The sequence below is a fragment of the Carassius gibelio genome, chromosome A5 (genome assembly GCF_023724105.1).
Source record: "Carassius gibelio isolate Cgi1373 ecotype wild population from Czech Republic chromosome A5, carGib1.2-hapl.c, whole genome shotgun sequence".
Taxonomy (NCBI): Eukaryota; Metazoa; Chordata; class Actinopteri; order Cypriniformes; family Cyprinidae; genus Carassius; species Carassius gibelio.
Genome location: NC_068375.1, coordinates 4,926,733 through 4,954,293, shown reverse-complemented (window position 1 = coordinate 4,954,293; position 27,561 = coordinate 4,926,733). Strand labels below are relative to the sequence as shown.

At 34.6% G+C, this 27,561-nt stretch overlaps 1 protein-coding gene across 1 annotated transcript in view; it reads right to left on the bottom strand.

Moving 5' to 3' along the window:
- The window catches only part of LOC127989671 (BMP/retinoic acid-inducible neural-specific protein 1), a 162,732-nt gene that overhangs the window by 39,477 nt on the left and 95,694 nt on the right, over positions 1–27,561 (bottom strand). Inside the window, exons 4-5 of the mRNA XM_052591443.1 lie at positions 21,527–21,696; positions 9,865–9,970 (exon numbers count right to left, since the gene is read on the bottom strand). Of these exons, the coding sequence (XP_052447403.1) occupies positions 9,865–9,970; positions 21,527–21,696 (276 nt within the window). The remainder of the gene's footprint in view (positions 1–9,864; positions 9,971–21,526; positions 21,697–27,561) is intronic.

Below are 27,561 nucleotides of genomic sequence, written 5' to 3'. Positions count from 1 at the left end.
TATATATATATATTTGTCAAAAGACTTCTCATTGAGCTGCTTTTATGAGGCATGTGAGTAAATTAAGCTCAAAGGGAAATGTATATAAATAATTACAATTAATTATGATTGATTTAAATTATTTATATGAGCTGCCAGTAGTAGCAGAATTAAATTACTAGTTGAAAAATTAAACTGTAGCAGAATTAAATTGCCATCAACTAATCTGTTTGTCCAGCGAATATTTAGTGTAAATTCATATTCTAAAGTAGGGCCAAGTGGATGAATGAAGCCATTAGAGAAAAAAACAAAAAACAACCACTGAGATTTAAGCTATGAAAAGAGTTAACCACCTGAGTAAAACCATCAACACCATTTTAGAACGGGGTCTACAGCTTATACTAAACCTCAGTTTTGTTTAGTTAAATGTATGAAACTTGCATTGCCTTGGCCTGGTTCGAGCGTCCGAATGCAGTCTCGGATGAAAGTCTTGATGGTTTGGAGGTTCGGTGGTGTAGGAGTCACGATCACCTTCTTCCAGGTTTGAAGAGAGATTCATTCCAAAGATGTTCTAACTCAGTGGCGACTGGGAGTTTCTCCCCAGTGGAAAGAGACAAAGAGCTAATAGAGACATCAGCTGAGATCCTAGGATCTTTGGTGAATAGAAAGTCAAGAATGAAGGCCTGACACATGCTTAGTAGTCCAAGAGAGTTCTAGCTCATCCTTGTCATCCTCTTAGGATCTAAAAGAACCGCAGACTGGGTGAGCTATGTGATGGAGACGGGGCACGCCCACACCGTCTCCAGCTCCAGCTCTCCACACGGACCGCAATCAGATTTTAGCAGAAGACTTAGCAGAAGAAGCAGAGACTGGGCAAAACTATGCATTAGCCTTTTAAGGTAGAAGATTCTCGCCTCTCAGGATGAGCTTGTCCATTGAGAAAGGCTGAAATTCCAAGTGGGTGTTTGGGAATAATGTAGAGTTTTACGGCCCTTTGTCTGAAAGCATGCTCATTTGCATATGGAACTCTATTGAGTGTTAATGCAAAATTAGCCTATGTACCAATATATGATATACACTTTCATTTAGATCACTAGAAAATGATTTCATAGATAATAAACATGGTAAGATTACATATAGGTAAGATTACATGAACAAGTCGTTACCATAAGCATGCATAAAACAGGACAAGACAATATACCAGAAGAGTTATACATATACAGTGACTTGAAGTATATGTGTCTTCATTCAAAGAAAGGTTTTTCTATGAATTAATTAGAGAAGAGTCCATTTTGCTGAGCATTACGTGTCTTTCCTATAGAAAATGTACCATGGCATAAGGTCGTAAAGGTTTATCTGATCTGTCTGAGGTGTCCTGGTTGCCATGGGCCTGGTGTCGTTCCCAGAAATGCTGGCACCCAGTGTGTTTATTGGGTGAGGGGTTTGGATTACTTGGTAATCTAATGAATAATTGATTTGTTAAATCAAATGAAAAATGGTGTGTCTGATTGGTCCAGACTCTTCACGAAGCTAGATAAACATGAATCAAATGGTGAAAAAGAAATGTGGTGCAGCTTCAAATCGTGATACAATTCCGATACTTCATGGTTTTGGATCATGACATGTCTTGTGATGAGGGAGTTGCTGATACCCAGTCCTAATATTGAGTAAGTGACATTTCAGACACGATATGACCAGATATTGAAGATTTATTTTTCCAGCAAAAATACCAAAACAGCAGTGGACACAGATAGCAAACAGTGTAACACTCCAGTGCTGATTGCCACGTATCCAATCCAAATAGTGGAGCAGTTGCATAAATCTGCTTGAAAAAAGAGAGGCATGTTTGATCAAATATTAAAATAACAGTGACAGATTAAAATGACAACATTGTGTTCTTTTACAGTCACTGACAGATGTCAAAATGGAAAATGTCAAATTTCAAGCTCAACCCTAACAGGCAGTTTCTAAAATACTGTAATGCTGAACTTTGAAAATAGCCACCAGCTCATTATTCTGAAGCAGGACGTACAAAGACAGACATAGAGTCCTCTAAACTCCACTGACCTGTAAAGACCTTCATCTCCAGACTTTCAAAAACATCCCTTTAAAAGGTTCGTTCAACCAAACGTGAAAAACTGGTCAACTTTTAAAACCCTGTCTTATTCCAAACCTGCACGACTGACTTTCTTCTAAAGTGCACAAAACAGATGTTTAGCAGAATGTTCATTTACATTTACATTTCACTAGTTCACGCTTACATATAATTAGCTGAGGTATGGTATGCGTATTTGGCGTGCTGTCCGGGGAAGGGCTCCGAGCTCGGGAATTGCCCGAACCTAGAGTACCCCCCCTTCCCCGTATATTGTAAAGTGAACTTGAAGTGGGGAGATGGGGTGGAGGAGGGATGCTGATAAACCGTCAATGGATAGAGGTAAGTCAGCGATATTTATACTGTGGGATTGATTACTTGATTGTGGTCCACCTGTGATGATTAGGCTAAGTATCTGACGTGCTCCTCCCGAATCTTCATTGATAATTACATTTATTCTTTTAGCAGACGCTTTTATCCAAAGCGACTTACAGATGAAGACAGTGGAACCAATCAAAAACAACAAAAAGAGCAATGATATATAAGTGCTATAACAAGTCTCAGTTAGGTTAACACAGAACACGTAGCATGGGATTTTAAATAATATGATAAATAAAAAGAAGAATAGAGCAAGCTAGTGTTAGAGGTCTTTACACACACACACACACACACACAAACATACAATTACATAATAAATGAAAAGAAAATAGAATACAAAAATATTAGAAAGGTAGTTAGATTTTTTTTTTTTTTTTTTAAATAGAATTAGAATAGTGAGTGTTAAAGTTAGAGGGTCAAATAAAGATGAAAGAGATGGGTTTTAAGCCGATTCTTGAAGATGGCTAAGGACTCAGCTGCTCGGATTGAGTTGGGGAGGTCATTCCACCAGAAGGGAACATTTAATTTAAAAGTCCGTAAAAGTGACTTTGTGCTTCTTTGGGATGGCACAATCAAGCGACATTCACTTGCAGAACGCAAGCTTCTAGAGGGCACATAAGTCTGAAATAACAAATTTAGGTAAATGGGTGCAGAGCCGGTGGTAGTTTTGTAGGCAAACATCAATGCCTTGAATTTTATGCGAGCAGCTATTGGAAGCCAGTGCAGATTGATAAACAGAGGTGTGACGTGAATTCTTTTTGGCTCATTAAAAATGTATCTTGCTGCCGCGTTCTGAATTAATTGTAAAGGTTTGATAGAATTGGCTGGAAGACCTGCCAAGAGGGCATTGCAATAGTCCAGCCTGGACAGAACAAGAGCTTGAACAAGGAGTTGTGCAGCATGTTCCGAAAGAAAGGGCTTGATCTTCTTGATGTTGAATACAGCAAATCTGCAGGATCGAACAGTTTTAGCAATGTGGTCTGAGAAAGTCAGCTGATCATCAATCATAACTCCAAGGCTTTTAGCTGTTTTTGAAGGAGTTATGGTTGATGTGCCTAACTTGATGGTGAAGTTGTGATGAAACGATGGGTTTGCTGGAATCACAAGCAGTTCTGTTTTGGCAAGGTTGAGTTGAAGGTGATGGTCCATCATCCAGTAAGAAATTTCTGTTAGACAAGCTGAGATGCAAATAGCTACCGTCGGACCATCAGGATGAAATGAGAGGTAGAGTTGAGTGTCATCAGCATAGCAGTGGTATGAAAATCCATTTTTCTGAATGACAATGCCATGTAGACAGAGAAGAGAAGTGGTCCAAAAACTGAGCCCTGAGGCACCCCAGTAGTTAGATGTTGTGACTTTGATAGGTAAGACTCAAACCAATTGAAGTGTGGTTCCTGAGATGCCTTTTGCCAGTAGAGTTGATAGGAGGATCTGGTGGTTAACCGTGGTTAACTTATCAGGCTACTTCAGGATATCGTGCTGATGACCCATACCAAGTTTCATGACAATATGTCAATGTGTTTGCAGGGTTGCCAACTCTCACGCATCTGTTGTGTAGGTATATGATGACAATTCTCATTTAAGGTGCTTTATTAAAGGAAGACATTAAGGCAATTGCACGGGCGATTTTTCATCTCCACCTTGTTAACACATTTCTTTGAATAGGATATCCTCCCCTCCTTCCATATTCCCACCGTGATTATTACCTGCACTAGGCTGTAGTCACAGCCTCCCGAGACAATTTTCTTAATGGCAACTACAATTCCTTCAAAGTGACCTTTCTTAATTCATAAAGAGATGCAGGAGGCGACTCTAATGGGACACGACAGATGTGTGACCGTCCCGTGATTGTGGCCATCTCTCACTCATGTACGTGTGTTAAATCTCAGTTCTTGTCAGTCGTCTTTTCTCAACGGCTCAAAGCTGACAGAGAGCAAGAAAGATACGGTTCTGTTAACACATACAGTAGATGGGATGTGAGGTGACTGTTTTTAAAGGCCAGACACTTTAGTGACCGAGAGCTCTTTTGCCTTATGTCTTGACATTAAGAAAGAGCCTATCCAACAATCTGCTTCTTCCATTTTACTGTTTTACAACCAAAAAAATAAAAATAAAAATCATTGTTAGCGAACTTGTCAATCCATCTTGATGACTGATGCTGAAGAACGTAAACAGATAAACATTGACCAATAAGATTACAGTTTTACCCACATGTGACTTGCATAAACAAAGTTTGGTATGCTTTGCATTGTTGCCTTGTGAAAGCTAACGAACCAAGAAGAAAATTCTACATTTTTACGTAAATTATGTCCTTGTCTCAAAACAAAGCAAACAATGTACAGATCTGAAAATGCACTTTAAGGGAAAAGGCGTTGCTATTCTGGCTCTTGAACAGAGTTTGGCTTGCAGTTTATTTATATTACACACCTGGAAAGCAAAACATATAAAAAGTACAGTGCAGCATTGTTCAGGCAAAAGGTGGATAGATGTTAATGGTAGATTCTGTTATTTGATTTTTCTATGGCTTTCAGAAAACACAAACTCCGTCCACAGCTTTGGAGCAGTGAGCTAATTCACTGAATGGAAGGAAAGAAATGCATAAATAAATTAGTTAATTAAATAATAGAAATACATGACATGTTTTATTTTGCAATAAAAAACATAATTTAAAACAAAATACATTTAGCGGAAAAACTAAACGGCTTAAACAAAACAAAAAATAAATTAAAGATAAAAAGGCAACACAAAGATAGTAAATAAGAACATAATTTCATGATCCTCTTACATATTCTGCAGCAAATAGTATGTTTTCAATACATCAAAAAAAAAAAAAACAATTTGCCAACATTTGTAGCATGCAAAAAGCCACTTCACACAATACTCTATCCCACATTGCAATGCGCTCAACTTGACCTTCCACTTCCTATGTATGTGTGTTTGTGTGTATGTATTCATGTATATATATAAAAGCAGAGGGCCGTGTTGAAATCCAAAGTGCTGAAACACATCAGAAACAGAAGGGAACAATGACATTGCAATTTCGAGAAACTAAAAGTTGGAGGATGAACAGAAAAAAACACATTTAGAGTGTCCTTAGAAAATGCTTCATAATCAGTTTCTACAGCTGTTTTCTCTGACTCTCTGTTTTGTCTCTGATGGGAAAAATACTAAAGTGAACACAAGACTTGCAGTTTTGTTATGACCTTTCTAAAACTGTTTAGAACAGGTAATTTATATTGAAACCTCTGCATTACACCACAGTATTTAAACAAATGATATGCGTGATGAAACAGGTTATTTTGAATGTCTCTCATAGGAAGCATACGGATGGTCTCAGCTGCACTTTTGTACTGTATCTGTCATGAGACAGTGTTGATCTGTGTCTATCATTTTCAGATGTTTTAGCCCGCTCTGTTATTTTTTGCAGTTTTTTTTATTTTATTTATTTATTTATTTATTTGTTTGTTTGTTTGTTTGTTTGTTTGTTTGTGTGTGCATTGCACCGTGCTCATCGTCCAGGTGTTTTTTCATGGATGAAAGAAAATAGTTGTTTCTTTGTTTTCTGTAAAAAAAAAAAAAAAAAAAAAAAAAAAAAGAAGGAATAGAAAAGAAAAAAAAAATAATAGTTAAAAATTAATAAGTAATATATTTAAAAAAATTTGCTTTGGTAAATCTTTTTAATTAAAAGTTAAAATTACAACAAAATTTAAAATATAATCATGACATAAGATGTTTAAATTATGGATTGAAGATCAAAACTGATATAAAACGCCACAATGATGCCTAATTTTGACTGTTTAACAAATTAATTATAACTGTATATATATATATATATATATATATATATATATATATATATATATATATATATATATATATATATACCGTATCTTCCTGTTTAAGTGGGCAGCTCTTCGTTGGAATAAGCTCTAAAGTGGACAAGACCTCATGACAACAGTCAAAAGTCTGTCTTTGTGACCCTGTTTCAGCAGATGTTAACTGCTCTTCAGCTGCTCATCCCTGAGAAGATCTTTCCATCAACAGCCATCAAATCCATCTTCTCCAAACATCTCAAAGGCAACAACCTGATAGCAAACCAACAGCGCAAGACTTTAATCCAGATCAAGAAGGCACAGATAGCTGCTCTCTGCTGTGACCTGACACACTGCTATCACAGTGGGATGTTTTATGCAGTGTAATGATGTGCAGCATCAAAGCCCATTACCTACAGAGAGAGCTTTCAGAGAGAATATTCAAAATGAGAGGGCCAGATAAAAGATGGATAAAGTTGAGCTGCTCACGGCTCCGACAGAATCCTTTCATTACACACATCAAATGTGTTAGTGATACTTCTACAAGCATTCATATTTCAGGTTATGACAAAAATGTGAGTTAACCAAAATGGAAAATACACTTCTGCTAACTAGGCTATTAGCAGAGTTAAAGCATAAATCACGACATGTGTAATTAGACATGAGTATTACGCTTGTGTTCCTGTGGCTCAGTGGTAGAGCATTGAGTTAGCAGCGCAAAAGCTTGTGGGTTCAATTTTCAGGGAACATACTTGCTGGTGAAAAAATAAATAAAAATTGTAAAGCCTAAATGCACTGTAAGTCGCTTTAAGTGTCTGCTAAAAATGCATAAATGAAAAAAAAAATAAAAAACATAATTGCTTGTATCAAGTTAGACATCAAACTTTACATTAAAACTGACACAAACGAAGCTGTTCACATCCACTAAACCGTGAGCATGTGAATTCATCCACCAGTGCAGACTGAACTCAGTAATGAAACTCTGACTGAGTTTGCTGTGCTGCTGCTGAATCTACAACACCTCAGCAAAATATAAAAAAGAAATACAGCCAAAACACATCTTGCAGTGTCATCGCCGGTTGCATGAAATCTACAACATGACCATTGTAGTGTGATTCATGAAAACAGATGACTCTTATGAGCTAGCTTTTATTAATACAGAAAGAATCATCTGTCTTAAAGCTGCAGTCAGGAACTTTTGAAGCTCTAGCGGTTAATAAACAGAACTGCTTGCGTCTTGCGTAAGAACATCGTAGCCGGAACTACTTCTCTCTGTTTATGTCTATGAAGAATCACAAAGTTACTGGGTTACTCCGCCGCGGTATCCCTGAAACAATCTAAAATAGTCCGAATATAAACACTTATTATAGGTGCACCCTAGTGATTCAGGACAAGCTAAAAACACGGTTTGGAAAATGGATTCATGGTGTACTGGCTTATTATATAAAATTTTCTACATTTTGAACACAAACAAATTTACGGACTGCAGCTCTGACTGGTTGTTTCTTACCGGGAGCGATGGAGTTTCTGCAAATGGCAATAGGACACTGGGAGGAGCCAGAGGAGCTTGATTTTTTCACAGATTATCTTTCTCATATTCTACTGTCAGGACATAATGACAGGTTTAACAAATATGTAAAAAAATATATTTTTACAAAAGTTACCTACAGCAGCTTTAATCAAACCATGAACACTTTAGGGAAAAACAACAACGAGAACAACAAAAAAATGTTGTGTCAGGATATTTTCCATTAATTTTATAGACATTTCCCTACACTAAAACATGCAACACTGCAATCCGTAAATCATAAAATATAAGAAATTAAAAATATACAAAAAAAAAATAAAGAAATAATTGTTTTATTTTATTTTTTTCTAAAACAAACACAATGTAAAGCAAAATACATAAAATAAAACAATAGAAACATTTTAAGATTTTTTTTTTTTTTTTATAGAATTTAAAACTTTAACACAAAGCAATATTACATTCAAAATAAAAATAAAAATAATATTGACAATAAAAACAATTTCTTCTCAAAATAGCATTGTTTACATTCTTAAAGTCATCACTGTAAATGTTAAAAGGCCAGAACTGCAATTCCCATCCCTGTTGAGCACATCGTGTGTAACTTCCAGTAATATCAGCCAGCCACACAGATTCATACGCATTTATTTTCCCTGCAGACGCATCTCGTCGCAGCTGTGCATCTGTATTTCTCTTCTCTACACTCAAAAAAATGAATTTTTAGTTTTGTTCACTTTACCTGAACAATTCATGTTGAATTAATGCCATTTTGGCTATTTTTCATTTCAACATGATTGTGTCATGTTAAACTGACTTAAACCTGTCTCTCGTTGGTTTAACATAAAGTTTTCATTTTGAAAGAACATGTTTCAATCAAGTCCCTCAAAATAAGTTTTACACTTCCCATCATGCTTTGCACAGGACTGGATATGGGGAGAGAAAATGTTGAAATAAAGTGTTATTTTATGCAGTTTTTAATAAAATGTGATAATAAGGAGACTTTTTCATGTATAATGCTCTATTATGTGGGCATTTTAAAAGACTTTATATTGGTGTATTTTGTGCGAGTTACCATTGTGGTGAAGTGTGGAGCTTGTGGTTGGGTTGAGGACCTGGTTGAAAGAACGTCTAAAATACTTAATTTAAAAAAAAGCAACTTTAATGAGAGTGCTAGTGTATGATGTACACATAGTAACATCCTTAAACTGCAAACAATTAACATCATGTGTAAAGAAAAGTTATATCTTACTTGCTAATGTTTTTATAACACTTTGGCTAAACTTGCATGGACAGTGGTTCTACATGATGTAAACATATTATCTCTACTCAGATATTTCATGTAGGATGAACTAAAGCAAACTGAGTAAACTCAACTAAAGGTAGACAAGTCCTTATAACTTGATTTATTCATGTCCAAATAACATGGTACAAACATGTGGAACCACTGTCCATGATAGAATCATGTTCAGCCAAAGAGTCATTTTTTTGAGTGTAAAGCATGTGTCAATGCAGCAGATGTGCACACAGTGAAAGCTATAAATAAATTAATAAATGTTTTCTGATAGACAAGATCTATAAAGACATAATTATCTTTTTTCATATGTAAATTCTGAAAGGAAAAAAAATATGCTTGTTTTGTTTGCTTTTAATTTGACACACATGCAGCTGGATTGAAGATGGATTCAGGAAGTAATTTATGCCAATCCTAGGTGTTGCTAGACCATGTTTAAGAGGTTTCAGTCGTTCCATCTTTAATTTCAGCCCCGCTAAAAACCAAATCTGATTCTATGAGCTCTGTTCACGTCTACATGCTGCTGTGTTTTCTGGCATGATATCTGAGTTTATTTATCTATTAATCATTGATCATTATGTTAAAATTGTTACATTCAGTATTATTCCTTCCTATTCATCACTACTGCAGGTAGACAATCAATTCTCCATTCTCAACAGATTTTTTTTTTTTTTTTTTTAAATTAAATTTTTTTCTGACACAAATAAGCTTGCAGCAGAACAACAGTGCAGACCACCAGACAAAACAAACTAGACTAATAGCACAGTGAATTGTTTGAATCACATACCCTGCAGATGGAGTTTGCTCTCCGGACTCTGAAGAAGAACAGAACTGACCGAGTCCAGATTATCATACGTGCTGCAGCCGAGTGGACCCGTCCGCGTCTCCGTCACCTGAAGACAGACACATATCTCATCAAACCAGGGCGTGAAAAAACGGACAAATTTTCATTGGTTACTGTACTTAAAGGTGCTGTGTGTGGGATTGACACCGAGTGGTTGAACTAAGTCTCGCAGTCCAAATTCAAAATATTGGAGAGGATTTATTTTTTTTTTGCCTCAAACTTGATGCACATGCAGGTTGTCAGATTGACGACACAAACAGGAACACGCACATATGATGATGAATGAAACTAAATATGCTGTGTTTTCCTCCAACTGGCAACCCAGGCAGCTGGCAGTGGGGGGATTTCACAAACCGACGTTTAGGCCCGGAGTGCAAATCTTCAAAGAAGAATAACTGACTGTAACTTCTTCTTTCAGATAAACAAATATGGCATGTTTGGCATGTTTATTAAATATCTGCAAACGTATGATGATTACATACAGCACATTTTAGTATTGTTATATTTATATAGTAATATTACGGACACACATTTCTGAAATTGTCTCTCATGATTGCATTCATGTATGCATGAACGCATGCACTGTATGTATGCATTCATTTGTTCTTTCTTTCATTCATTCATTCATTCAAAAGCAATGAAGCGGTCAGAAATCTATTTAAAATGTGTTTTTAAGATTTCAAAGCTTAGCATTTCACCCTTCACACATGAAAATGTCACAGTGAAAACACCATTTTTTATCACTATATTAATTACAACACATGTTGGTGTGGATATTTTGTTATACAGTATATTGCTAACCTTGGTGTGTTAGATCATAAAGTGTGTGCACCACCTTCCATACCAGGAAGCTCAATCAATATATTCTTGTAAAGGCCCTGGGCGAAAATTGTAAACCCCATTGCTTAGAAAAGTAATAGCACACCTCCCTGGTAAGCTGTGTGGTTTGAGTAATCATTCTTGACTGTAGAAATAAGTCAGGGAAAGTTGTGGCCTAATGGTTAGAGAGCTGGACTTATGATCCAAAAGGTTGCGAGTTTGAGACTTGGGCCGGCAGGAATTGTAGGTGGGGGGTGTATGAGCACATTTTCAACAAATTTCAAAAATTATATATATATTGAATAGTGAATGCCTGACTCAGATGTTTGAGCTTCCCAGGTGCATTTGAGGCACATTGTTTCCCTTCTTGATTGTTTCCAGGTGTATTGTAGTTTGTTCATTTACCTCCCTGAGTATGTATAGCCCTTGTATTCCTCAGCGTAACAAGGTATTAGCTGATGATTTCTTGACTTAGTTTTTTGATTTCTGAATTGTAAGTCTCACTGTTATTTTGTCATCTCAATGCAGCCTCCAGGGTCTGATTTACAGCAGCATTTGACCTAAATACAGTCTTTTGTTCTGCAGATAGTGTTTCTTCTACACGCTCTGAGGGTCACTTTAATTACAAAGACACCACAGCAGAACTGCAGCACGTATCTGACCTTCAGATAAATACAGGTGACACGTCACAATAACACACCTGAAAACACACAGTAGACCTGAGAATGAAAATCACTCTATTTTTAGAATAGTTGAGCTAAAAAGGAAAACTCATTTAATTAGCCTTGTGTCTATCCAGTGTCATATGATCGCCGGTTTTCCTTCGAACACAAAAGCTATAGTTCTGAATCCTGTACAAATGTGTGCTTCTTGAACAAATGTAAATAATCAGAACCATAAACGAGATTCCCTTCTGAAAAAAAAAAAAGTGTATTGTGTGTATGTGCATGTGTGTGTGTGTGTGTTATAATGAGTAATGATGAGTTTAGTACCGAAACGCCATAAATCCATTTTTAAGTTGAGTAAAAATGTGTTTTCTTTACCAAGAAAGTGGTTGTATGTAACAGTGTTAATTTCGTTGACTAAATATTTTCGTCATTATTTTCGTCACGAATATATTTTGCGGACGAAAACAAAACGAAAACTAAAAAAGAAGGCACTGATGGAGACTATGACTAAATTGATTGACATTATCGTCAACGAATAAAGGACGAGACGAAAATAGACTTTGATGAAAATCAAATCAGCAGATGGGAGAGATGCGAGGAATGAACAAAAGAACTGGCAAAACGGAATAGGCGAGACTGCATGAGAGAAGAGAACCAATCCGAGCCTGACTTATTGAGACGTGAAGCGAAGGTTTTCAGTTTTTAAATGAGCTCCCGGGAAGACTGCATTCGAAGAGGTGATGTCTAAAAGAGCGACAAAATGTCCACAGCTCACCTCACGTTTGACGACGAACAAAACAAAACAAAGTGTAAAGCACGCGGAGCGCTCATTCGTGGCAAGAACACAACCAATTTGAAAAGACATTTACACACGAACCACCCGGACATTTTCTCAAATGTAATTTCACAACGATGTTCTTTTGTTTATTGAGCTAAGCAAAATTGGAATAGTGCAGTGCGTAGATGTTGTAGCATTAAATATTACGAACTGAAAAGTACTGTAAAATAGCCCCTTCTTCAAGTTAGATGAGAGCACAATACTAATACGTAACATTATGATACATACATTTGATTAATACTAATGTTTAGTATATTTTATAACATTCTACTTGTTGACAATGTCACAAATATTTCTATATTAGTCATGTGAAACGTGAATGTTCACATCCTATCATTATACATACTAATCTAGCAATATTGTAGTATTTAAAACATACAGTATTGCTAGACAAATGAATACCTTATAAAATCTTGTTACTTTTTTTATCCACCCAACTTATTAAATATTTACTTTAGAGGTATGCACTCCTTGTTCAGCTCAGCTGTAAGCTTTAAGGTCCAGGACCTAACTTTATTTTTCTTTTATTGATGGTCAATTGGCAGCTAGTTATTGTTTACATTATCATGACAGTGTTTGTTGCCGCATAAAAGCTTTTGAATCTAAATAAAGACACAGCTGTGTTGAAATAAATTGTGTTTTATATATTTTGGTTAAGTTTGTTTCCTATACCAGCTGTAAAAAATTGTCTGGTAAATCTGTTATTAATTTTAGTCTTATTTTAGTCGACTAAAATACCAAGCAATTTTAGTCGACTAAAATAAGACTAAAATTAAAACAAATCAGATGACTAAAACTTGACTAAAACTAAAAAGAATTATAGTCAAAAGACTAAGACTAAAACTAAATTAAAATTTTGTGTCAAAATCAACACTGGTATGTAAACCACTGTTTTCGGTTTCAAACTTTCAAATAGCATATTTAAGGTTGTAATAACGTTAAAAATTTAAATCCAAATTTTGATTTTCAAAGATTTATTATACAATGTTATTGTATGCAATAAATCCATGATACATTTATTATTATTATTATGATTATTATTATTATTTATAAATGTAATAACTCCATTGAATCAATATAAAAGTTATTTTTCATATTAAAGTGATGAAAATACACAACACAGTAAGTTGATCTACATATAACAGCCTCTGAACTTGGTCAATACTAGTCTTATATACAGGAAGTGGATTAAAAATACATTCATCAGTCATCGCTCCCATAAATAATTCAACTGGTCATCTTGTTAATGCTTTAAATTAATAACAGCAATAAAATAAAATAACATCTTTAACAAGAACACAACATCTCATTAGACCACATAAATTCTCCCTGTATCATGTGCATAGAATATGCATGGGGCGACTTTTAATAAAACATAAAACGAGGAACTTTTTGGGGGGCAACTGTGTTCATGTAGATGTTTTGAAGGGCCAAAGTGAATACATCTAGATTTAAATTAAAAGAGACAAGATATTCACACTTTTTTTGCAGACTGCGATATATTCGGTCAACTAATCACAGCGGACCATTCCACCCACTGTAAACCATAACGACCAATCACAGAGCACTATTCCACGCACACTAGACAGTAATGGCGGTGCATTGAATACACCTGGCATCCTAATTTCCTCATCTACTTTGTACTTTGTGATTAACAAACAAGGGTTGGATGATAAAAAAATAAAAACAGCATGAGATTATCATGCACATCTCGTAAGTAAAGCCAGTTCTGTAATTAATAGTACCAGTAAATCTCCATCACGTGTTTTCAGGTGGAAATTATTCAGATGCATTTAATACACAGAGCAGCAGATCACTGTCAAGTTACCCCAAATTGTGTTCATTAGATTAATCACATTCGATTATGAATGTGATATTGCGTAGCTTGTCGGTGTTAGTGTTTTAATTAAATTTATGTAATTAATAGTGTTTAAAAAATGTATGTTTTTGTTAATACAGCACATAGTTTCAGTATGAAAAAAAAAAAAAATTCATAACAATTCAATGGATTTAGCAATTTAATTTAATTTAATTATAAATCTTTGAAAATCATAACCTGGCTTATTTTTTTTTTAAGTTATTATAACCTAAAGATGCTATGTGAAAGTTTGAAACAGAAAATATTGGTTTCATCTTGCCACTTTCTTGGTAAAGAAAACACATTTTTCCTCAAATTAATTAAAATTGATTTATTGCATTTTGGAACCAAACTCATATGGTTTATTTGTGTTTTTCAAGTCTTCTCCAGGTATTTAATAATGAATATGAATGATACAGTGCTAACTGACATAGCATTTATTACAGTACATGAGCTATAAAATATATTTTCTGCCTTATTGTGATAAGAAAAATAAAATGATTGTAGTATAAACCAATCATAACCATAAAACTGTCATTAGGAAAATGCAGTATATTGGTAACACTTTAAAATAGGGGAACACATATTTACTATCAACTGAGAGTATTCCCTGATCAAACTTCTAATTTGCTAATTATTAATAGTTAGTAAGGTAGTTGTCAAGTTTATGTACGGGGTTAGATTAATGGATCTAAAATATGGTCATGCAGAATAAGGTATTAATATGTAATATGTAATATAATAAATAGGCAATATGCTAGTAATATGCATGCTTTAAGGGGAAGTCGCTGCCTAATGGTTAGAGAGTCAGACTCCCAATCAAAAGGTTGTGAGTTCTAGTCTCGGGCCGGCAGGAATTGTGGGTGGGGGGAGTGCATGTACAGTTCTCTCTCCACCTTCAATACCACGACTTAGGTGCCCTTGAGCAAGGCATCAAACCCCCAACTGCTCCCTGGGCGCCGCAGCATAAATGGCTGCCCACTGCTCCGGGTGTGTGTTCACAGTGTGTGTGTGTGCACTTCGGATGGGTTAAATGCAGAGCACAAATTCTGTGTGTGTTCGAAATACTGATTGGATCACAGAGAGAACCTTATAGACTCAAGTTAGAAATTACCTTTGTGTGTATATATATGTCATATAGAACCTTATAAATTCCAAGTTGACGACACACAAACACGCACAATCAGCGGATTAAGAATTAGATTGCCAGAGTATAAAATAAAACCAAACCCCTCGTCTAAAGAAGACAGAGATTTGTGGGATTACGCACAAATGCTGAAAAGCCGCATGACTTGATGCTCATTCAAGCTTACACAGATAAACACAAAATCACGCATGTAAACATTTGACTTAAAATACGGTAAATCTGCAGCACATGATCAACGTTTAGGAAAGGGCCATCTGTCCGGATGTGTTTGTGTTGATGGAGTTTCTTCTTTTATCACATACTCATTTGAAGATCGGCAGGAAGACGCCAACAGCTGCATTCTGTCTTATGGGAAGATTAGAAGCTCTTATAGCTTTAAAGAACAAACTGTATCCAGAGAAGTCTGTGATGAAGCAGGGCATCATGGGACGACAACTGTGCCTGTTTCTTATTACGTCTGTCACCTGTCAGCCATATAATGAAGTTCTATTTTGAGCTTCTGATTGCAAAAGGGAGTTGAACCTCAATGATGTCTTCGTTATATTTCCAAATGTTTTTATTTTTGATGAACAGACAGGGCAAATGAGAGACATCTGTCCCATTTTAGTTAAAAATACTTATTTATATGAAGTGCATATTCACTGTGTGTAGTATGAATGCAAGACAGATGTACTATAGTAGTCGTTTTCAGTATTAATATTCAGTATTCAGCATTAACATTAAGGGGAGCACTTTATTTTACAGAATAAACATGTAAATACTTTTTACTTATTATAGTAGATATATGTACTTATTATAGTAATTATAACTTGAATGAACTGGGCAATAGCTATCTACTAACACTCAATCTCCCCCTATGTAGTCACTTCATATTACTCACATTACTTTTTACAGTGTACACTGTAGGTATACATTCATGTAAGTAGATGTAATGTAAAATAAAATGCAATCATATTAACAAAATAAAGATTATCATGTTTGGCATTGTTTTCACTGCTCTGTTACAGCAGTGTGTCAGTTGTACTGCACATATATGAGTGATGCAGCTCTTCTTTACAGTCACAAAGTGGATGCTTTTTGCTCAGGTCAAAATATCTATTTTAATGGCACCTGTTCTGGGAACACGCTGTCGGATAGTGACTAAAACTGGAGCCTGGCCAACCAATAGATTTTTAAATAGATGTCCTCTGAAATGCTCGCTGCATCATCATAAATTTGCATATGAAGCTTAAGCTAAATCAGATGAAAGCACTTGAGAGAGGAAGACGTGACCTTGAGAGGGGACTATCACACTCCTCCATCTCACAGCATCAGTCTGGGCTTTGTCAATTCCAAACAACAAATACAAATATGCATGCATACATACATACATACATGCATGCATTTATGTATGAATGTGTGTATGTATGCATGTATGTGTGTATTTGTCTTAATTTTATTCTTAAATGATTTCCAACAGGAAAAAACTAAAAAACATGAAATTTGTCAGCATGAATTTGCTTCTCTACAGGATATGAAGCTGATTCATGCCATGTCCGGTGTCATGTGTATATGAATATGGTACAAGTTCAGTGACATTAAATAATAATCACATAAAACATACGCAAGTGCATATGCATGAAATAAAAAATCTGTAAATACAAGAAGCTGAAATGAGCTTGTAACGATTGTTCTGCTTATGATCTCTAGGGGTCATTGCATCTAATGAGCTCTAGATGTTGTTTGCTATTTGATTTCATTGTGTTTGATGCTTTTCATTGTTTTCAATTTTTTATTTTTTTTTGGTGTGCTTTCGATCAGTGATAAATAAATAAATAAATAAATAAATAAAGCTCCAGATCAAGACAACTGAATTCAGGCAATATTGCTTTCCAGTTTTGATATGCAATGCATATATAAAAGGAAAACTAGCTCTAATGGTCGGTCACTAATGATTATATGATTGGTTATGACTAGAATTTTACAAACAAAACTCTCTCAACACATAAAAGACTGAAGCCTAAATCAGTAGTTCATCCAAACACACTGCCATCGACTGTATTTCCCTGTGAAGCACCAAGCAGATGTTTAGGAGAATGTTCAATACTTTTGGTAGGCCAGTTTGGCTTAAAATGCTCCCAACTCTACTTGCAATAATTGCATGTTTAAAAGTAAGAATGTTATTCTAGAGCTCTATAATTAAACTTTTACTAGTGACAATTCCAATCAACAACTGAACTAGAAAGCTCTCTAATTGCAATTACAAGTAAGTTTTGAAATAGAAAGCTTGGATTTTTTTTTTTTTTTTTATATATATATACAAGATTTGAATTGAAAATCTCAACGATTGTAATAATTACAAGTAAGAAATGTATTAGAAAGCTTTCTAAATGTAATAATTAGCAAAAACAGATCTTTCTCATCCAATTCTTGTAATAATTACAAGTAAGAATTTAATCAGTAAGCTCTCCAATTGTAATAGAAAACTCTCTCATCGTAATTATTACAAGAACTGAATTAAAAAGCTCACTTATTGCAATTATCACTAGTAATAATTGTATTAGAAAGCTACCGGAATGTAATTATTACAAGTATTACTGTTTTCAAAGAAGATTCATCCACTGAGATGATTTGACTGTGATTTGAGACATATCAGGGTCGTTTTAAACACACAGTGACAGAGCGTCTTCTCTGTGACTTAAGTGCTGTAGATCTCTTCAGCAGTGTTCAGACTTCAGGAGACACTGATAAATATAGCAGAAGCGGTGCTGGGAGGCCATTTTCTACCCCTCTCCCTGTTCATTTGTCTGCTGCAAGCAGCTAAATACATACTGAAGTGTCTAGGGCACGTCCCCTCCCGGCAGGACGGGGTAAGAGAGAGGCTAGCTGACAGACGTCATGCATTAGATGCCTCCAGAGAGTGAAGCCTGACGCCATGCTGTCATAGTGTGTGTGTCTGAAAGCCAGTGAGAGTGTGAGTTTATTTGGCTGTATTTTGGGAACAAAGTGTCCTATGAAGTGAACGAAACCTGCCTTAGGGAATGATTACTAATGTAATCATACTAAACTATGCTTTTAGATGATTAGTTTTTCTGATTAGGTATGTTAGCTCATTGTCATTACAATCAATCAATCAATCAATCATCATTCTGATTACTGTAATGTGAAAAAATAGTGAGTAATATATAGTATTTGTTAAATGTATCTTTTATGCAAAATATAATTTTAAGTATATAAGTTCGACAAATATAATGTCTATTTTAGGACCAGATATTTTTGTTAAAGTACATCTTAATTCTTTATAACATTGTTATTTTAGTATCATTGACAATCATTTTAAATCCGTTTTTACTTTAATATTTTAATAATTGTAGTAATAGTAATAATTAGTATCATTTATTTATTCATTCATTTATTTATCTATCCATATTTTTATTATTATTATTATTATTATTATTATTATTATTATTATTATTATTATTATTATTATTATTCAGTTTCATTGCAATTTTAGTTGTAATTAGTTTTAATTTACTTTCAAATTAAAGTCAATTAAAATTGAAAAAAAAAAAAAAACTTTATTTCAATTACAGGTTATTTCATTTCAGGTAATATTATTGTTAAATAATATTCATATGAAATTCCATAATTCTATTATATTTGAAATATTGTTAAAATACTGCTGAATGTACTGTCGAACATTTATGGTAAATTAAATGGCATTTATTTAGAAATCTTGAAAGAGGTAGTGCATGTGTTTGAGTGCACTAATTAGCATGTAGTGCAGTACAGACACTTTGTTTCACACTCTAACACATACTGTGTGCCAGTAACGCACTGAGCGTCAGTCTGCAGGATTCACAGGGAAGGCGTGCTGTCATATCAACACTTTCATTCTGTCTGTATGTGCATGAGCCTCCAGAGCTGTACTGCCATCTGAACTCAGTCAATATTGTTAGCGCAGGTCTGTGTGTGTGTATGTGTGTGTGTGTGTGTGTGTGCGTCTGTGTGTCAGTCCCTGCCTCTTCCTGAATGCTGGAATAGATTCGTGTCTGCAACGTGACTCGTAAAAACACACACAGACCTTGCACATTTATCTAAATGCAGACATATCATAGACTTGTTTTATATACAGCTACATACATACACACACACACACACACACAAGCACACACACACACACACACACACACACACAAACATATTTATAATGTTGATGTATAATCTGAATTGTTTTCATAAATAGATGCATTGTTCTTTGTGTTGTCCCTGGATTTCTCGTTATGCACATTCTTTCTAAAACTACACATACGTTCCCTTTAGCATCCCTTGTGAATAAGAAGTACACTTTAGCATACTTTTAAAAGCAGTATTTATTTTGGAAATAATAAAGTTTCAATTTATATAATTAAGTGTAAACTGAATTTATTGTCTTTGAACTCTTGATTGCATGTTAACTGCAATTAAACGAAAATGAACTATAGTTTTGAATTCATATTTAATACAATTGTCTGAACTTAAGAGTGTTTTTGAGCCACTTAAGCACATCCCTACAGTATATGTAATTCCTTAATTATATTATCTTTGTAATGTAATATTATTATAGTGTACTTAATGTATTATACGGTAAGCGGTCCCACTTTATATTAGGTGGCCTTAACTACTATGTACTTACATAAAAAATAAGTACAATGTACTTATTGTGTTCATATTGTATTGTAAAACCCTTTTGCTGCTATTGAGGTGTGATGGGGTAAGGTTAGGGAGAGGGTTGGAGGTATGGGTAAGTTTAAGGGTGGGTTAAGGTGTAAAGTATGGGTCAACAGTGTAATTATAAATGTAAATACAGAAATTAAATACAGATGTAATTACATGTAGTTTTTTTTATATAAGTACAATGTAAAAACGTATGTACACAATAAGTACATTGTACTAAATTATTAATTAAAATGTAAGTACATAGTAGTTAAGGCCACTTAATATAAAGTGGGTCCCGGTAAGCTAAACTATACTGTAATTTCTATTGAAACTTGTATGTCTAATGTTTTAATTAAAGGGTTAGTTCACTGAAAAATGAAAATTATTTCATTAATTACTCATCCTCATGTCGTTCCGAACCTGTAAGACCTCCGTTCATCTGTATTTTCGATGGTTCAACAAATTCTAACTGACCCTCTGATTTCACATGGACTACTTCGATGATGTTTTTCTTACCTTTCTGGACATGGACAGTAGACCGTACACACAGCTTCAATGGAGGGACTGAGAGCTCTCGGACTAAATCTAAAATATCTTAAACTGTGTCCCCAAGATGAACAGAGGTTTTACGGGTTTGGAACGACATAAGGGTGAGTCATTAATGACATCATTTTCCTTTTTCGGTGAACTAACCCTTTAATTCAATTCAAGTTTATTTATATAGCGCTTTTTACGATACAAATCATTGCAAAGCAACTTTACAGAAATTTTAGTTTCTACAATATTTAGAAGTAGCTAATAAGTGGTGACTGGATAAGGATTTTTCTAAAAAATTTACACTATTAATACAATACAATAATATTAATACAAGACGTTATTTTTATGTACTGTAATTAAACATTTGTAATGATGAAGCTGCAATTTTATACATTTAAAATACGTAAAGTTAAAATGTAATAATGAATAGCACAATGCGGTAAAAATCAAGTGCTTTAGTATGTGAGTCAACATATCAAAATAAGAGAACTACCTTTAAAGCATGACAAAAGATTAAACATGATGATTTAAATTGCAGTTCTGCATTATTCCAAAGTACCCTTTTTAAAAGTATACCTCTAAAATGTAAAATAAGTAAATAATAGTTTTTAATAATAATAAATACATAAAAACAGTAAAAGTGCATATTCATTACAATTAAGTCAAAAAAACTTTTTCACAAGGGAGACCAGTTTAATACAGACACACAAACACACGCAATGGACACTGATAAAACATTTGTGAGCATAAATGCACATGGAGATGAGCAGTAGTTTGTCAGGTCCGTCGTTCTTAAGTCCGTGTCTGTATTTAAGTGCAGCTCAAGTGCTGTGTCTGCTGCTTGCTGTCATCCTGACTCAGCAGCTATTGTCAATTCTGTTTAATTTTGTCATGCTCGACTTCCTGCTACCTCGAGCCCTGTCTCCCAGAAGCTCTTCAGAGGCCTGTCAACTCCAAAAAAAGAAGCTCCATGGACAGATGGACGGTGGGCAGATAATGAAGGAGGAAGAGGATGGTTCTCATTCTTTCATTCTTACTTTATTCCTCTCTGTCGTGCTTACCTTGATGGCATTGCTGGAGATCTGTATCTCGTGGAGTTTGCGCATAGTGCCATCACGGTCGATGAAGTATGAGGAGGCGAGCTGGTGCAGTGCCTCGACTCCTTGGGTGGCGTTGACCATCTTCCGGTCCAGCCTGTTCTTGGCCATGTACATGGTGAGAGCTTCCTCACCTAATGGCACAGAGCAATATGGTCAGTTAATGCAAGACTTCACTTCCCGTCTTCCAGGTGCCAAGAGTTAAAATATCACACCCTCCAACATCCATACCCTTTAAAGGGTGATTCTGTCATCATTTGCTCACCCTCAAGACACGCTTTTATTCTCATTCAATTCAAATATGACATAAATACACTCAATGGATATTGTCATTGAAGGCAAACCTGAACGATTTTCTTCCAGTCACAGGGTTTGTTTTTTCAAGGATTTGTTCATATATCATTTGCCTGATCTTATACAATATTTTGTTTTCTAAAACCATGATAATAAGTTTTATATATAATTATGGTAAAATATTTATAAAATATCGCATAATTGCATAAGTCATATGAACAATTTTCACTCAGAAACAATTTCCACTCAGATATTGTCATTGTTTTTCTTTTGAAGTAGAAACACTGAAATAGTATTTTCTTGTAAAACATTATCTGACAATATGTGTTTTATTAAAATTAAACCTTTTTACATGTGTATTGTTATGATGCATTTTGGACATTCCGTAATATATTGTTTTGTCATTATTCAGTTATGGAATGACTTGAGGACGTCTAAATTATTTCCACTATTGCTTTACAGGAAAACGGTACTGACATGCCACAGCAGCAGCACATTTCAAGACGTGTTTTCATGCTTGTTTTCATATAAAGTCGTCCCATCGAGGTTGCCAGCATTCATACGGGTATGATTCTGAGTGCTGTGGTTCATGCCAGCGTGTCATTTTATCCACATGTTTCTTCAGTGTGGACTTCCTAGTGTGTAAAACTGCCAAACACTGACATGATTGAGACTCAGCGTGCATCGGTGACTCTCTTCACACACTGTCACAGAGACAATTTTGCTTACAGTGTCAAACTGCCATGACCCAAGTCTCTCTCTCGCCCGCTCTTTCAGTCAAGCACTCGATGGCAAGATTTCTTCTCCACTGGAGTCGAGTGGGGAAAGCAGCTATGATTGATTTTTGCAAAGCGTCACTGACCTTTTCCTAAATAACTCATTGACTGGGACACCAGAGGAATATCTGCTCAGACAGTAGTCCTGAAATCCAGCCTGCAAAAACACCTGCTATGTGTTTGCACAGAAAAACACAGGAAGCAAAAACACACAGTCTTTCTCTCTCTCTCTTCCTCTCTATGCATCAGCTCCTTTTCTCAGTCTATCTTTAGAAATAAGCACTCCAAAGCTCTACTGTAGCTCTGCTCCTAGTGAGCACCCTTCATAGCCGCAGTGTTTCACACACATAGACTTTACTTGAAACCATGAAACCATCTGCTGTCGATTAACTAGTGGAAAATCACGCACTTGTTCACAGACAAAGACAGGGCTTGACAGTGAGGCCACTTCAGTCACTACTAAAAGAGATGTGTGCGAACTGTGAAATGTATTTCGGAGCACGGGTGCGAATAAAGCCAAATCCCTCCAGTTGAGTTTTCTTAAATTCAGTGTCATAAAAAGTCTTCAATGCATAAAATGACAAAACAAACATCTTAATGAGCTTTATAAGAAATCTTGTATTTTGGGGATGGATAAACATAAATCACTATACAGCCTATTGATTATTAAACTACAAAAGGAATCAATGAACCAATCAATGAATAGTGCACCTTTATGCCAAGCGACTGATTATGAACTCGGTTTATGACTTTATTACCTTATTAAAATATGATCTAGATGGTTGTAAGAATGCATTTTTATCTCTCATCTAAAGGACCAGCTCGCAATAGTATAGATATTTAAAAATAAGAGTTCCAGTGGATTTCAGGATTGTTTATAATTAAAAGTCACAAGTTTTTTTTTGTTTGTTTTTTTTTTTTTTTTTTTTTTTTTTTTTTTTTTACAATAAATTGTATTTAATTTCATTTTCATTTGATTCATATAAAACTATTGTAATTTCTGGCTGGGATGTTTCCCTGCAGGAAGAAAAGTCTATATATACAGTATACATATAGAGACACTATATGACAAAGCAAGGAGCACTCTACAATTTAAAAGATGTCATTTTGCTAAATTTGCGATAATATGAGAATTTAATTAAATGTAATACTAGCCTAAGTAATTGAAATTAATGAAAAAAATAATGTTAAAAATCACACATTATTTGTTATTTGTCTATATTTCAAACCCGTGGGAAGCACTGAACCACCAGCTAACACCACTAATATAAAAGACTAATCTTTTCAAAATAAAGGTTTTTAAAGATTGTTTTTTTGCAGTGATGCCACAGAAAATCCACTATTGGTTCCCCAAATAACCTTTCAGTGAACAGTTATTAAAAGAAACTTTACTGTTTAGAGTGCATGCAAACTGAGATCCCTCATTCTATCCAAAAGGAATAACTTGCTAGAATAATATCCTTATACTATTTCAGCAGTATAGAGAAAAGTAGTTTGACTGTCCATGTTCTGGAGGTGGTAAACTGTGCTGAGATGTCAGCAAGAAAAAAATACAAATAAAAATGCACTTTGGTGCAGTGATGTTGTTTACAGTGAAGTAGCATGAAACAACCATGATATGTGACTTATTTACCAGGGCAAAAGAAGGCAATAATGTAAAAGCCACCAACACAAGAAAACTAACTCCAAAACATACTTTACAGTATAAAAAGCCTTTGCTTCTTTAACCCCCCGAATCCCCTCTTCTTAGGTGCATTTAATACACATTAACAATGAACATAATGCAATCATTTTGCAACTAGAAAAAGGCATTTTGGCAAAATTGATAATTAATTATTTTCCTCCAGTTACATATGGTCAGTTGTCAAATGCATTCACATGTAAGTAGACATACTATACATACACATACTATAGGTATGTGAAAATATGTAACATTAAAAACATTTACAACGGAAAAATAAAGATAAGAAATGTTGGCTATAAAGGCGCTTAAACACTCGCCTCTTCCAATCGATAATCTGACAGCACTTAACATGTAACAAGTATGCTTATATACAATAGTGTAAAAATAAAGGCTTCAAAAGGGGGGTTTCACAGTGATACCATAAAAAAGGCACCACAAAGAACCTGAACTGGAACAGTTCTGAAAAAAAAAAAAAAAAAAAAAAAAAAACATTTGTGAAGAACATCTACAAAATGCATACTGTGATCCAGCATTTTGTTCAAAAGACAACAGCACTCTTACTATTCCTGCAGTGTAGCATGTATATGCTGTGTAAAGTATGCAAGAGAGTATACATGGAATAGCTGGATGACCTACATATTACAGCTGGAAATCCGCAATGTAATCCAGAGCACAGTATGTGTGTGAAACTGATACTACTACTACTACTAAAAAAAAATAAAAATAAATAAAAATGATTGACTTGAACTTCCATTTTTTAACATATTTTTGTCAGTAGATTTCAAACAGATTTTTATGTAAAAAATGCAAATAAACAATTTGCATTTCTGAGATAGGCATACCCATGCTACGAATAATAATATGATCATGTGACAAGAATGGGTAAAACTTCATTTTACAGTGTCCTTATTACATGTTTTATTATTATTATTATTATTATTTTTATTTTATTTTTTATTTATTTTTTTTATAGCACAATTACAGGGTACAAACTCTGAACCAAACCACAACGCAATAGTAAGTACATGTTGTTAAATAATATTACTACGTAACTGTATAATAACACAATCTTAAGTACAACTTGCTGTCTTACACTGTATCCACACTAGAAGTGTTGAATCAGCACACCATCTCAAGACCTTCACTAACTACTGACCAACCAGCTGTGAGCTTCAGGCTACACTGTGACATAGAAAAAATAAGGCTGAATAGAAAACTGTTGGTATAGAAATTGAACATGCTTGTGTTCTCTTGTAAAAGATTTTAGCATCCGTATTAAAAGAACACTTATTATATAAATAATATACTTGAAAATGCTTAGAGTTTGAACTTGATGTTTTAGATACTCGAATGCATATTAATTGCAATTAAATTAAAATGTATTATAGTAAAAATTTATTTTAAATGCAATTAGCTGTTACAGTGCTTTATTTGAGCCTTTATTTGTATGTGCACATCAAGCACATCAGAAAATAAAATGATTGAAAATGTACTTTAAAGGAAACATTAAATATGACATTATTACAAAGTGCACTTTATAAAAGTATTTAAGAAAAAAAATGTATCTGTCAGCTGAAGGCATGTTTTGACACAAAGGATACTTCTAGTGTGCGTTTACATGCACATTCTCTGATTATGATTAATAATCTAACACGTAAGGTCATCTAAGGGTCATGTGTCATCAGTGAAAGATCATAAATTGTAAAGCAAAACCCAAGTATTGCCTTCATTTGTATGCATTTACTGGCTTTTATTTTTCACAATCTCTTGATTTCTGATAGGTATCGACATTCTGCATGCGTGTACATAACAACACTTATCGATCACAATCAACATGCCACGCACAGTTCAGAAGCCACAGTTGCTGCATACGAAGAAGTTTTGTAGCACATTTCATGTTGCATATGTCTGAGAACCTTAGACCACGATCGCAGCTGATGTCTTCTGTCTGACTGGCTCTTCTTTCTGCATGTATGTTAATGTTATGTGCAATCCATGACTGTCAATTAACCTTTTAGCATCAACCTTTCGATCCTCGTGACCTTTATTTTTGGCTGTGTCTACACTGTTCAATCTCAAGAGAAACATGCTACAACAAGGGCGCATGACACACCGTGACGCTAATGTGAGTAACCTTTAAAGGCAGCATTAATAAATCAGATTTCCTGTTAATCAACCGATTAATCAATGTAAGGACATCTACACCAGACAAAGAACAATGAACCTTTATTTTATGACCTTGAGCTGTGGTTTAATTACAAGCTCTCCGTCTGTCCACTATAAAGCAGCTGCTCCTCCGGCATTGATATCAGAACAGCAGCGTCTCGCACTGTTTGTAACGACAGATATTATGAGGCGCGCTCAAGTAGTAGCCTTCATTTCTCTGGATTATACAACGCTTTGTGATTTATTGTGGTTCTCTGGACTGGAACAGGCATATTGCTTCTATCGATTTTCCATTGGGTTTTATGGTCATGGCGTGTAGGTGACGGAGGGTAAGAGCTTTCGTGTCCACAGACTCCCTTGAACACTGCGTCTAGTCGCCATTTCATTTATCTTTGTTTTGCAATAAACTCTATAGGGTTATAATGTACAATAAATGCTGCAATGACCGACAGCACAGCCGCTGACCTGCTCAACACTTAAGGATGAAAACCATTTATAATTCCAAAGGCCATTACACAATGTAAACAAAACAAGCAAATTAGCATGTGAACTGTTGATATTTTAATCAACTGTTAATAACATGCTATAGTTTTGAGTATAACTATTCATTTGGTAAGATGGCAAAAAAAAAATAATAATTAATTTAATTTAAAAGACATTTAACAGTCGACAGCAAACTCAAAATATGAAACACTATTTATACACATACAAATGACATACAAATATTTATATATATATATATATATATATATATATATATATATATATATATATATATATATATATATATATATAAATTGATCACACACACATACACACAAACAATAATTTAAAGACTTTGAAAATGAATTAAAAATGGATTTAAAATTTAAGACAGAAAATAAAGTACAATTCACAAAATACATTGCAATCAGTTCAGATGTCGCACAGTGCTCATTCAATAAATGCACAGCTATACAGAAGAATTTTGAGTCTATATTTAAAAATGTCTAATGTTTTAGCACATCTGATCTCTTCTGGAAACTGATTCCTACTGCGGCTGGCATAACTAACAGCAGATTCCTCTTGTTTTAAATGAA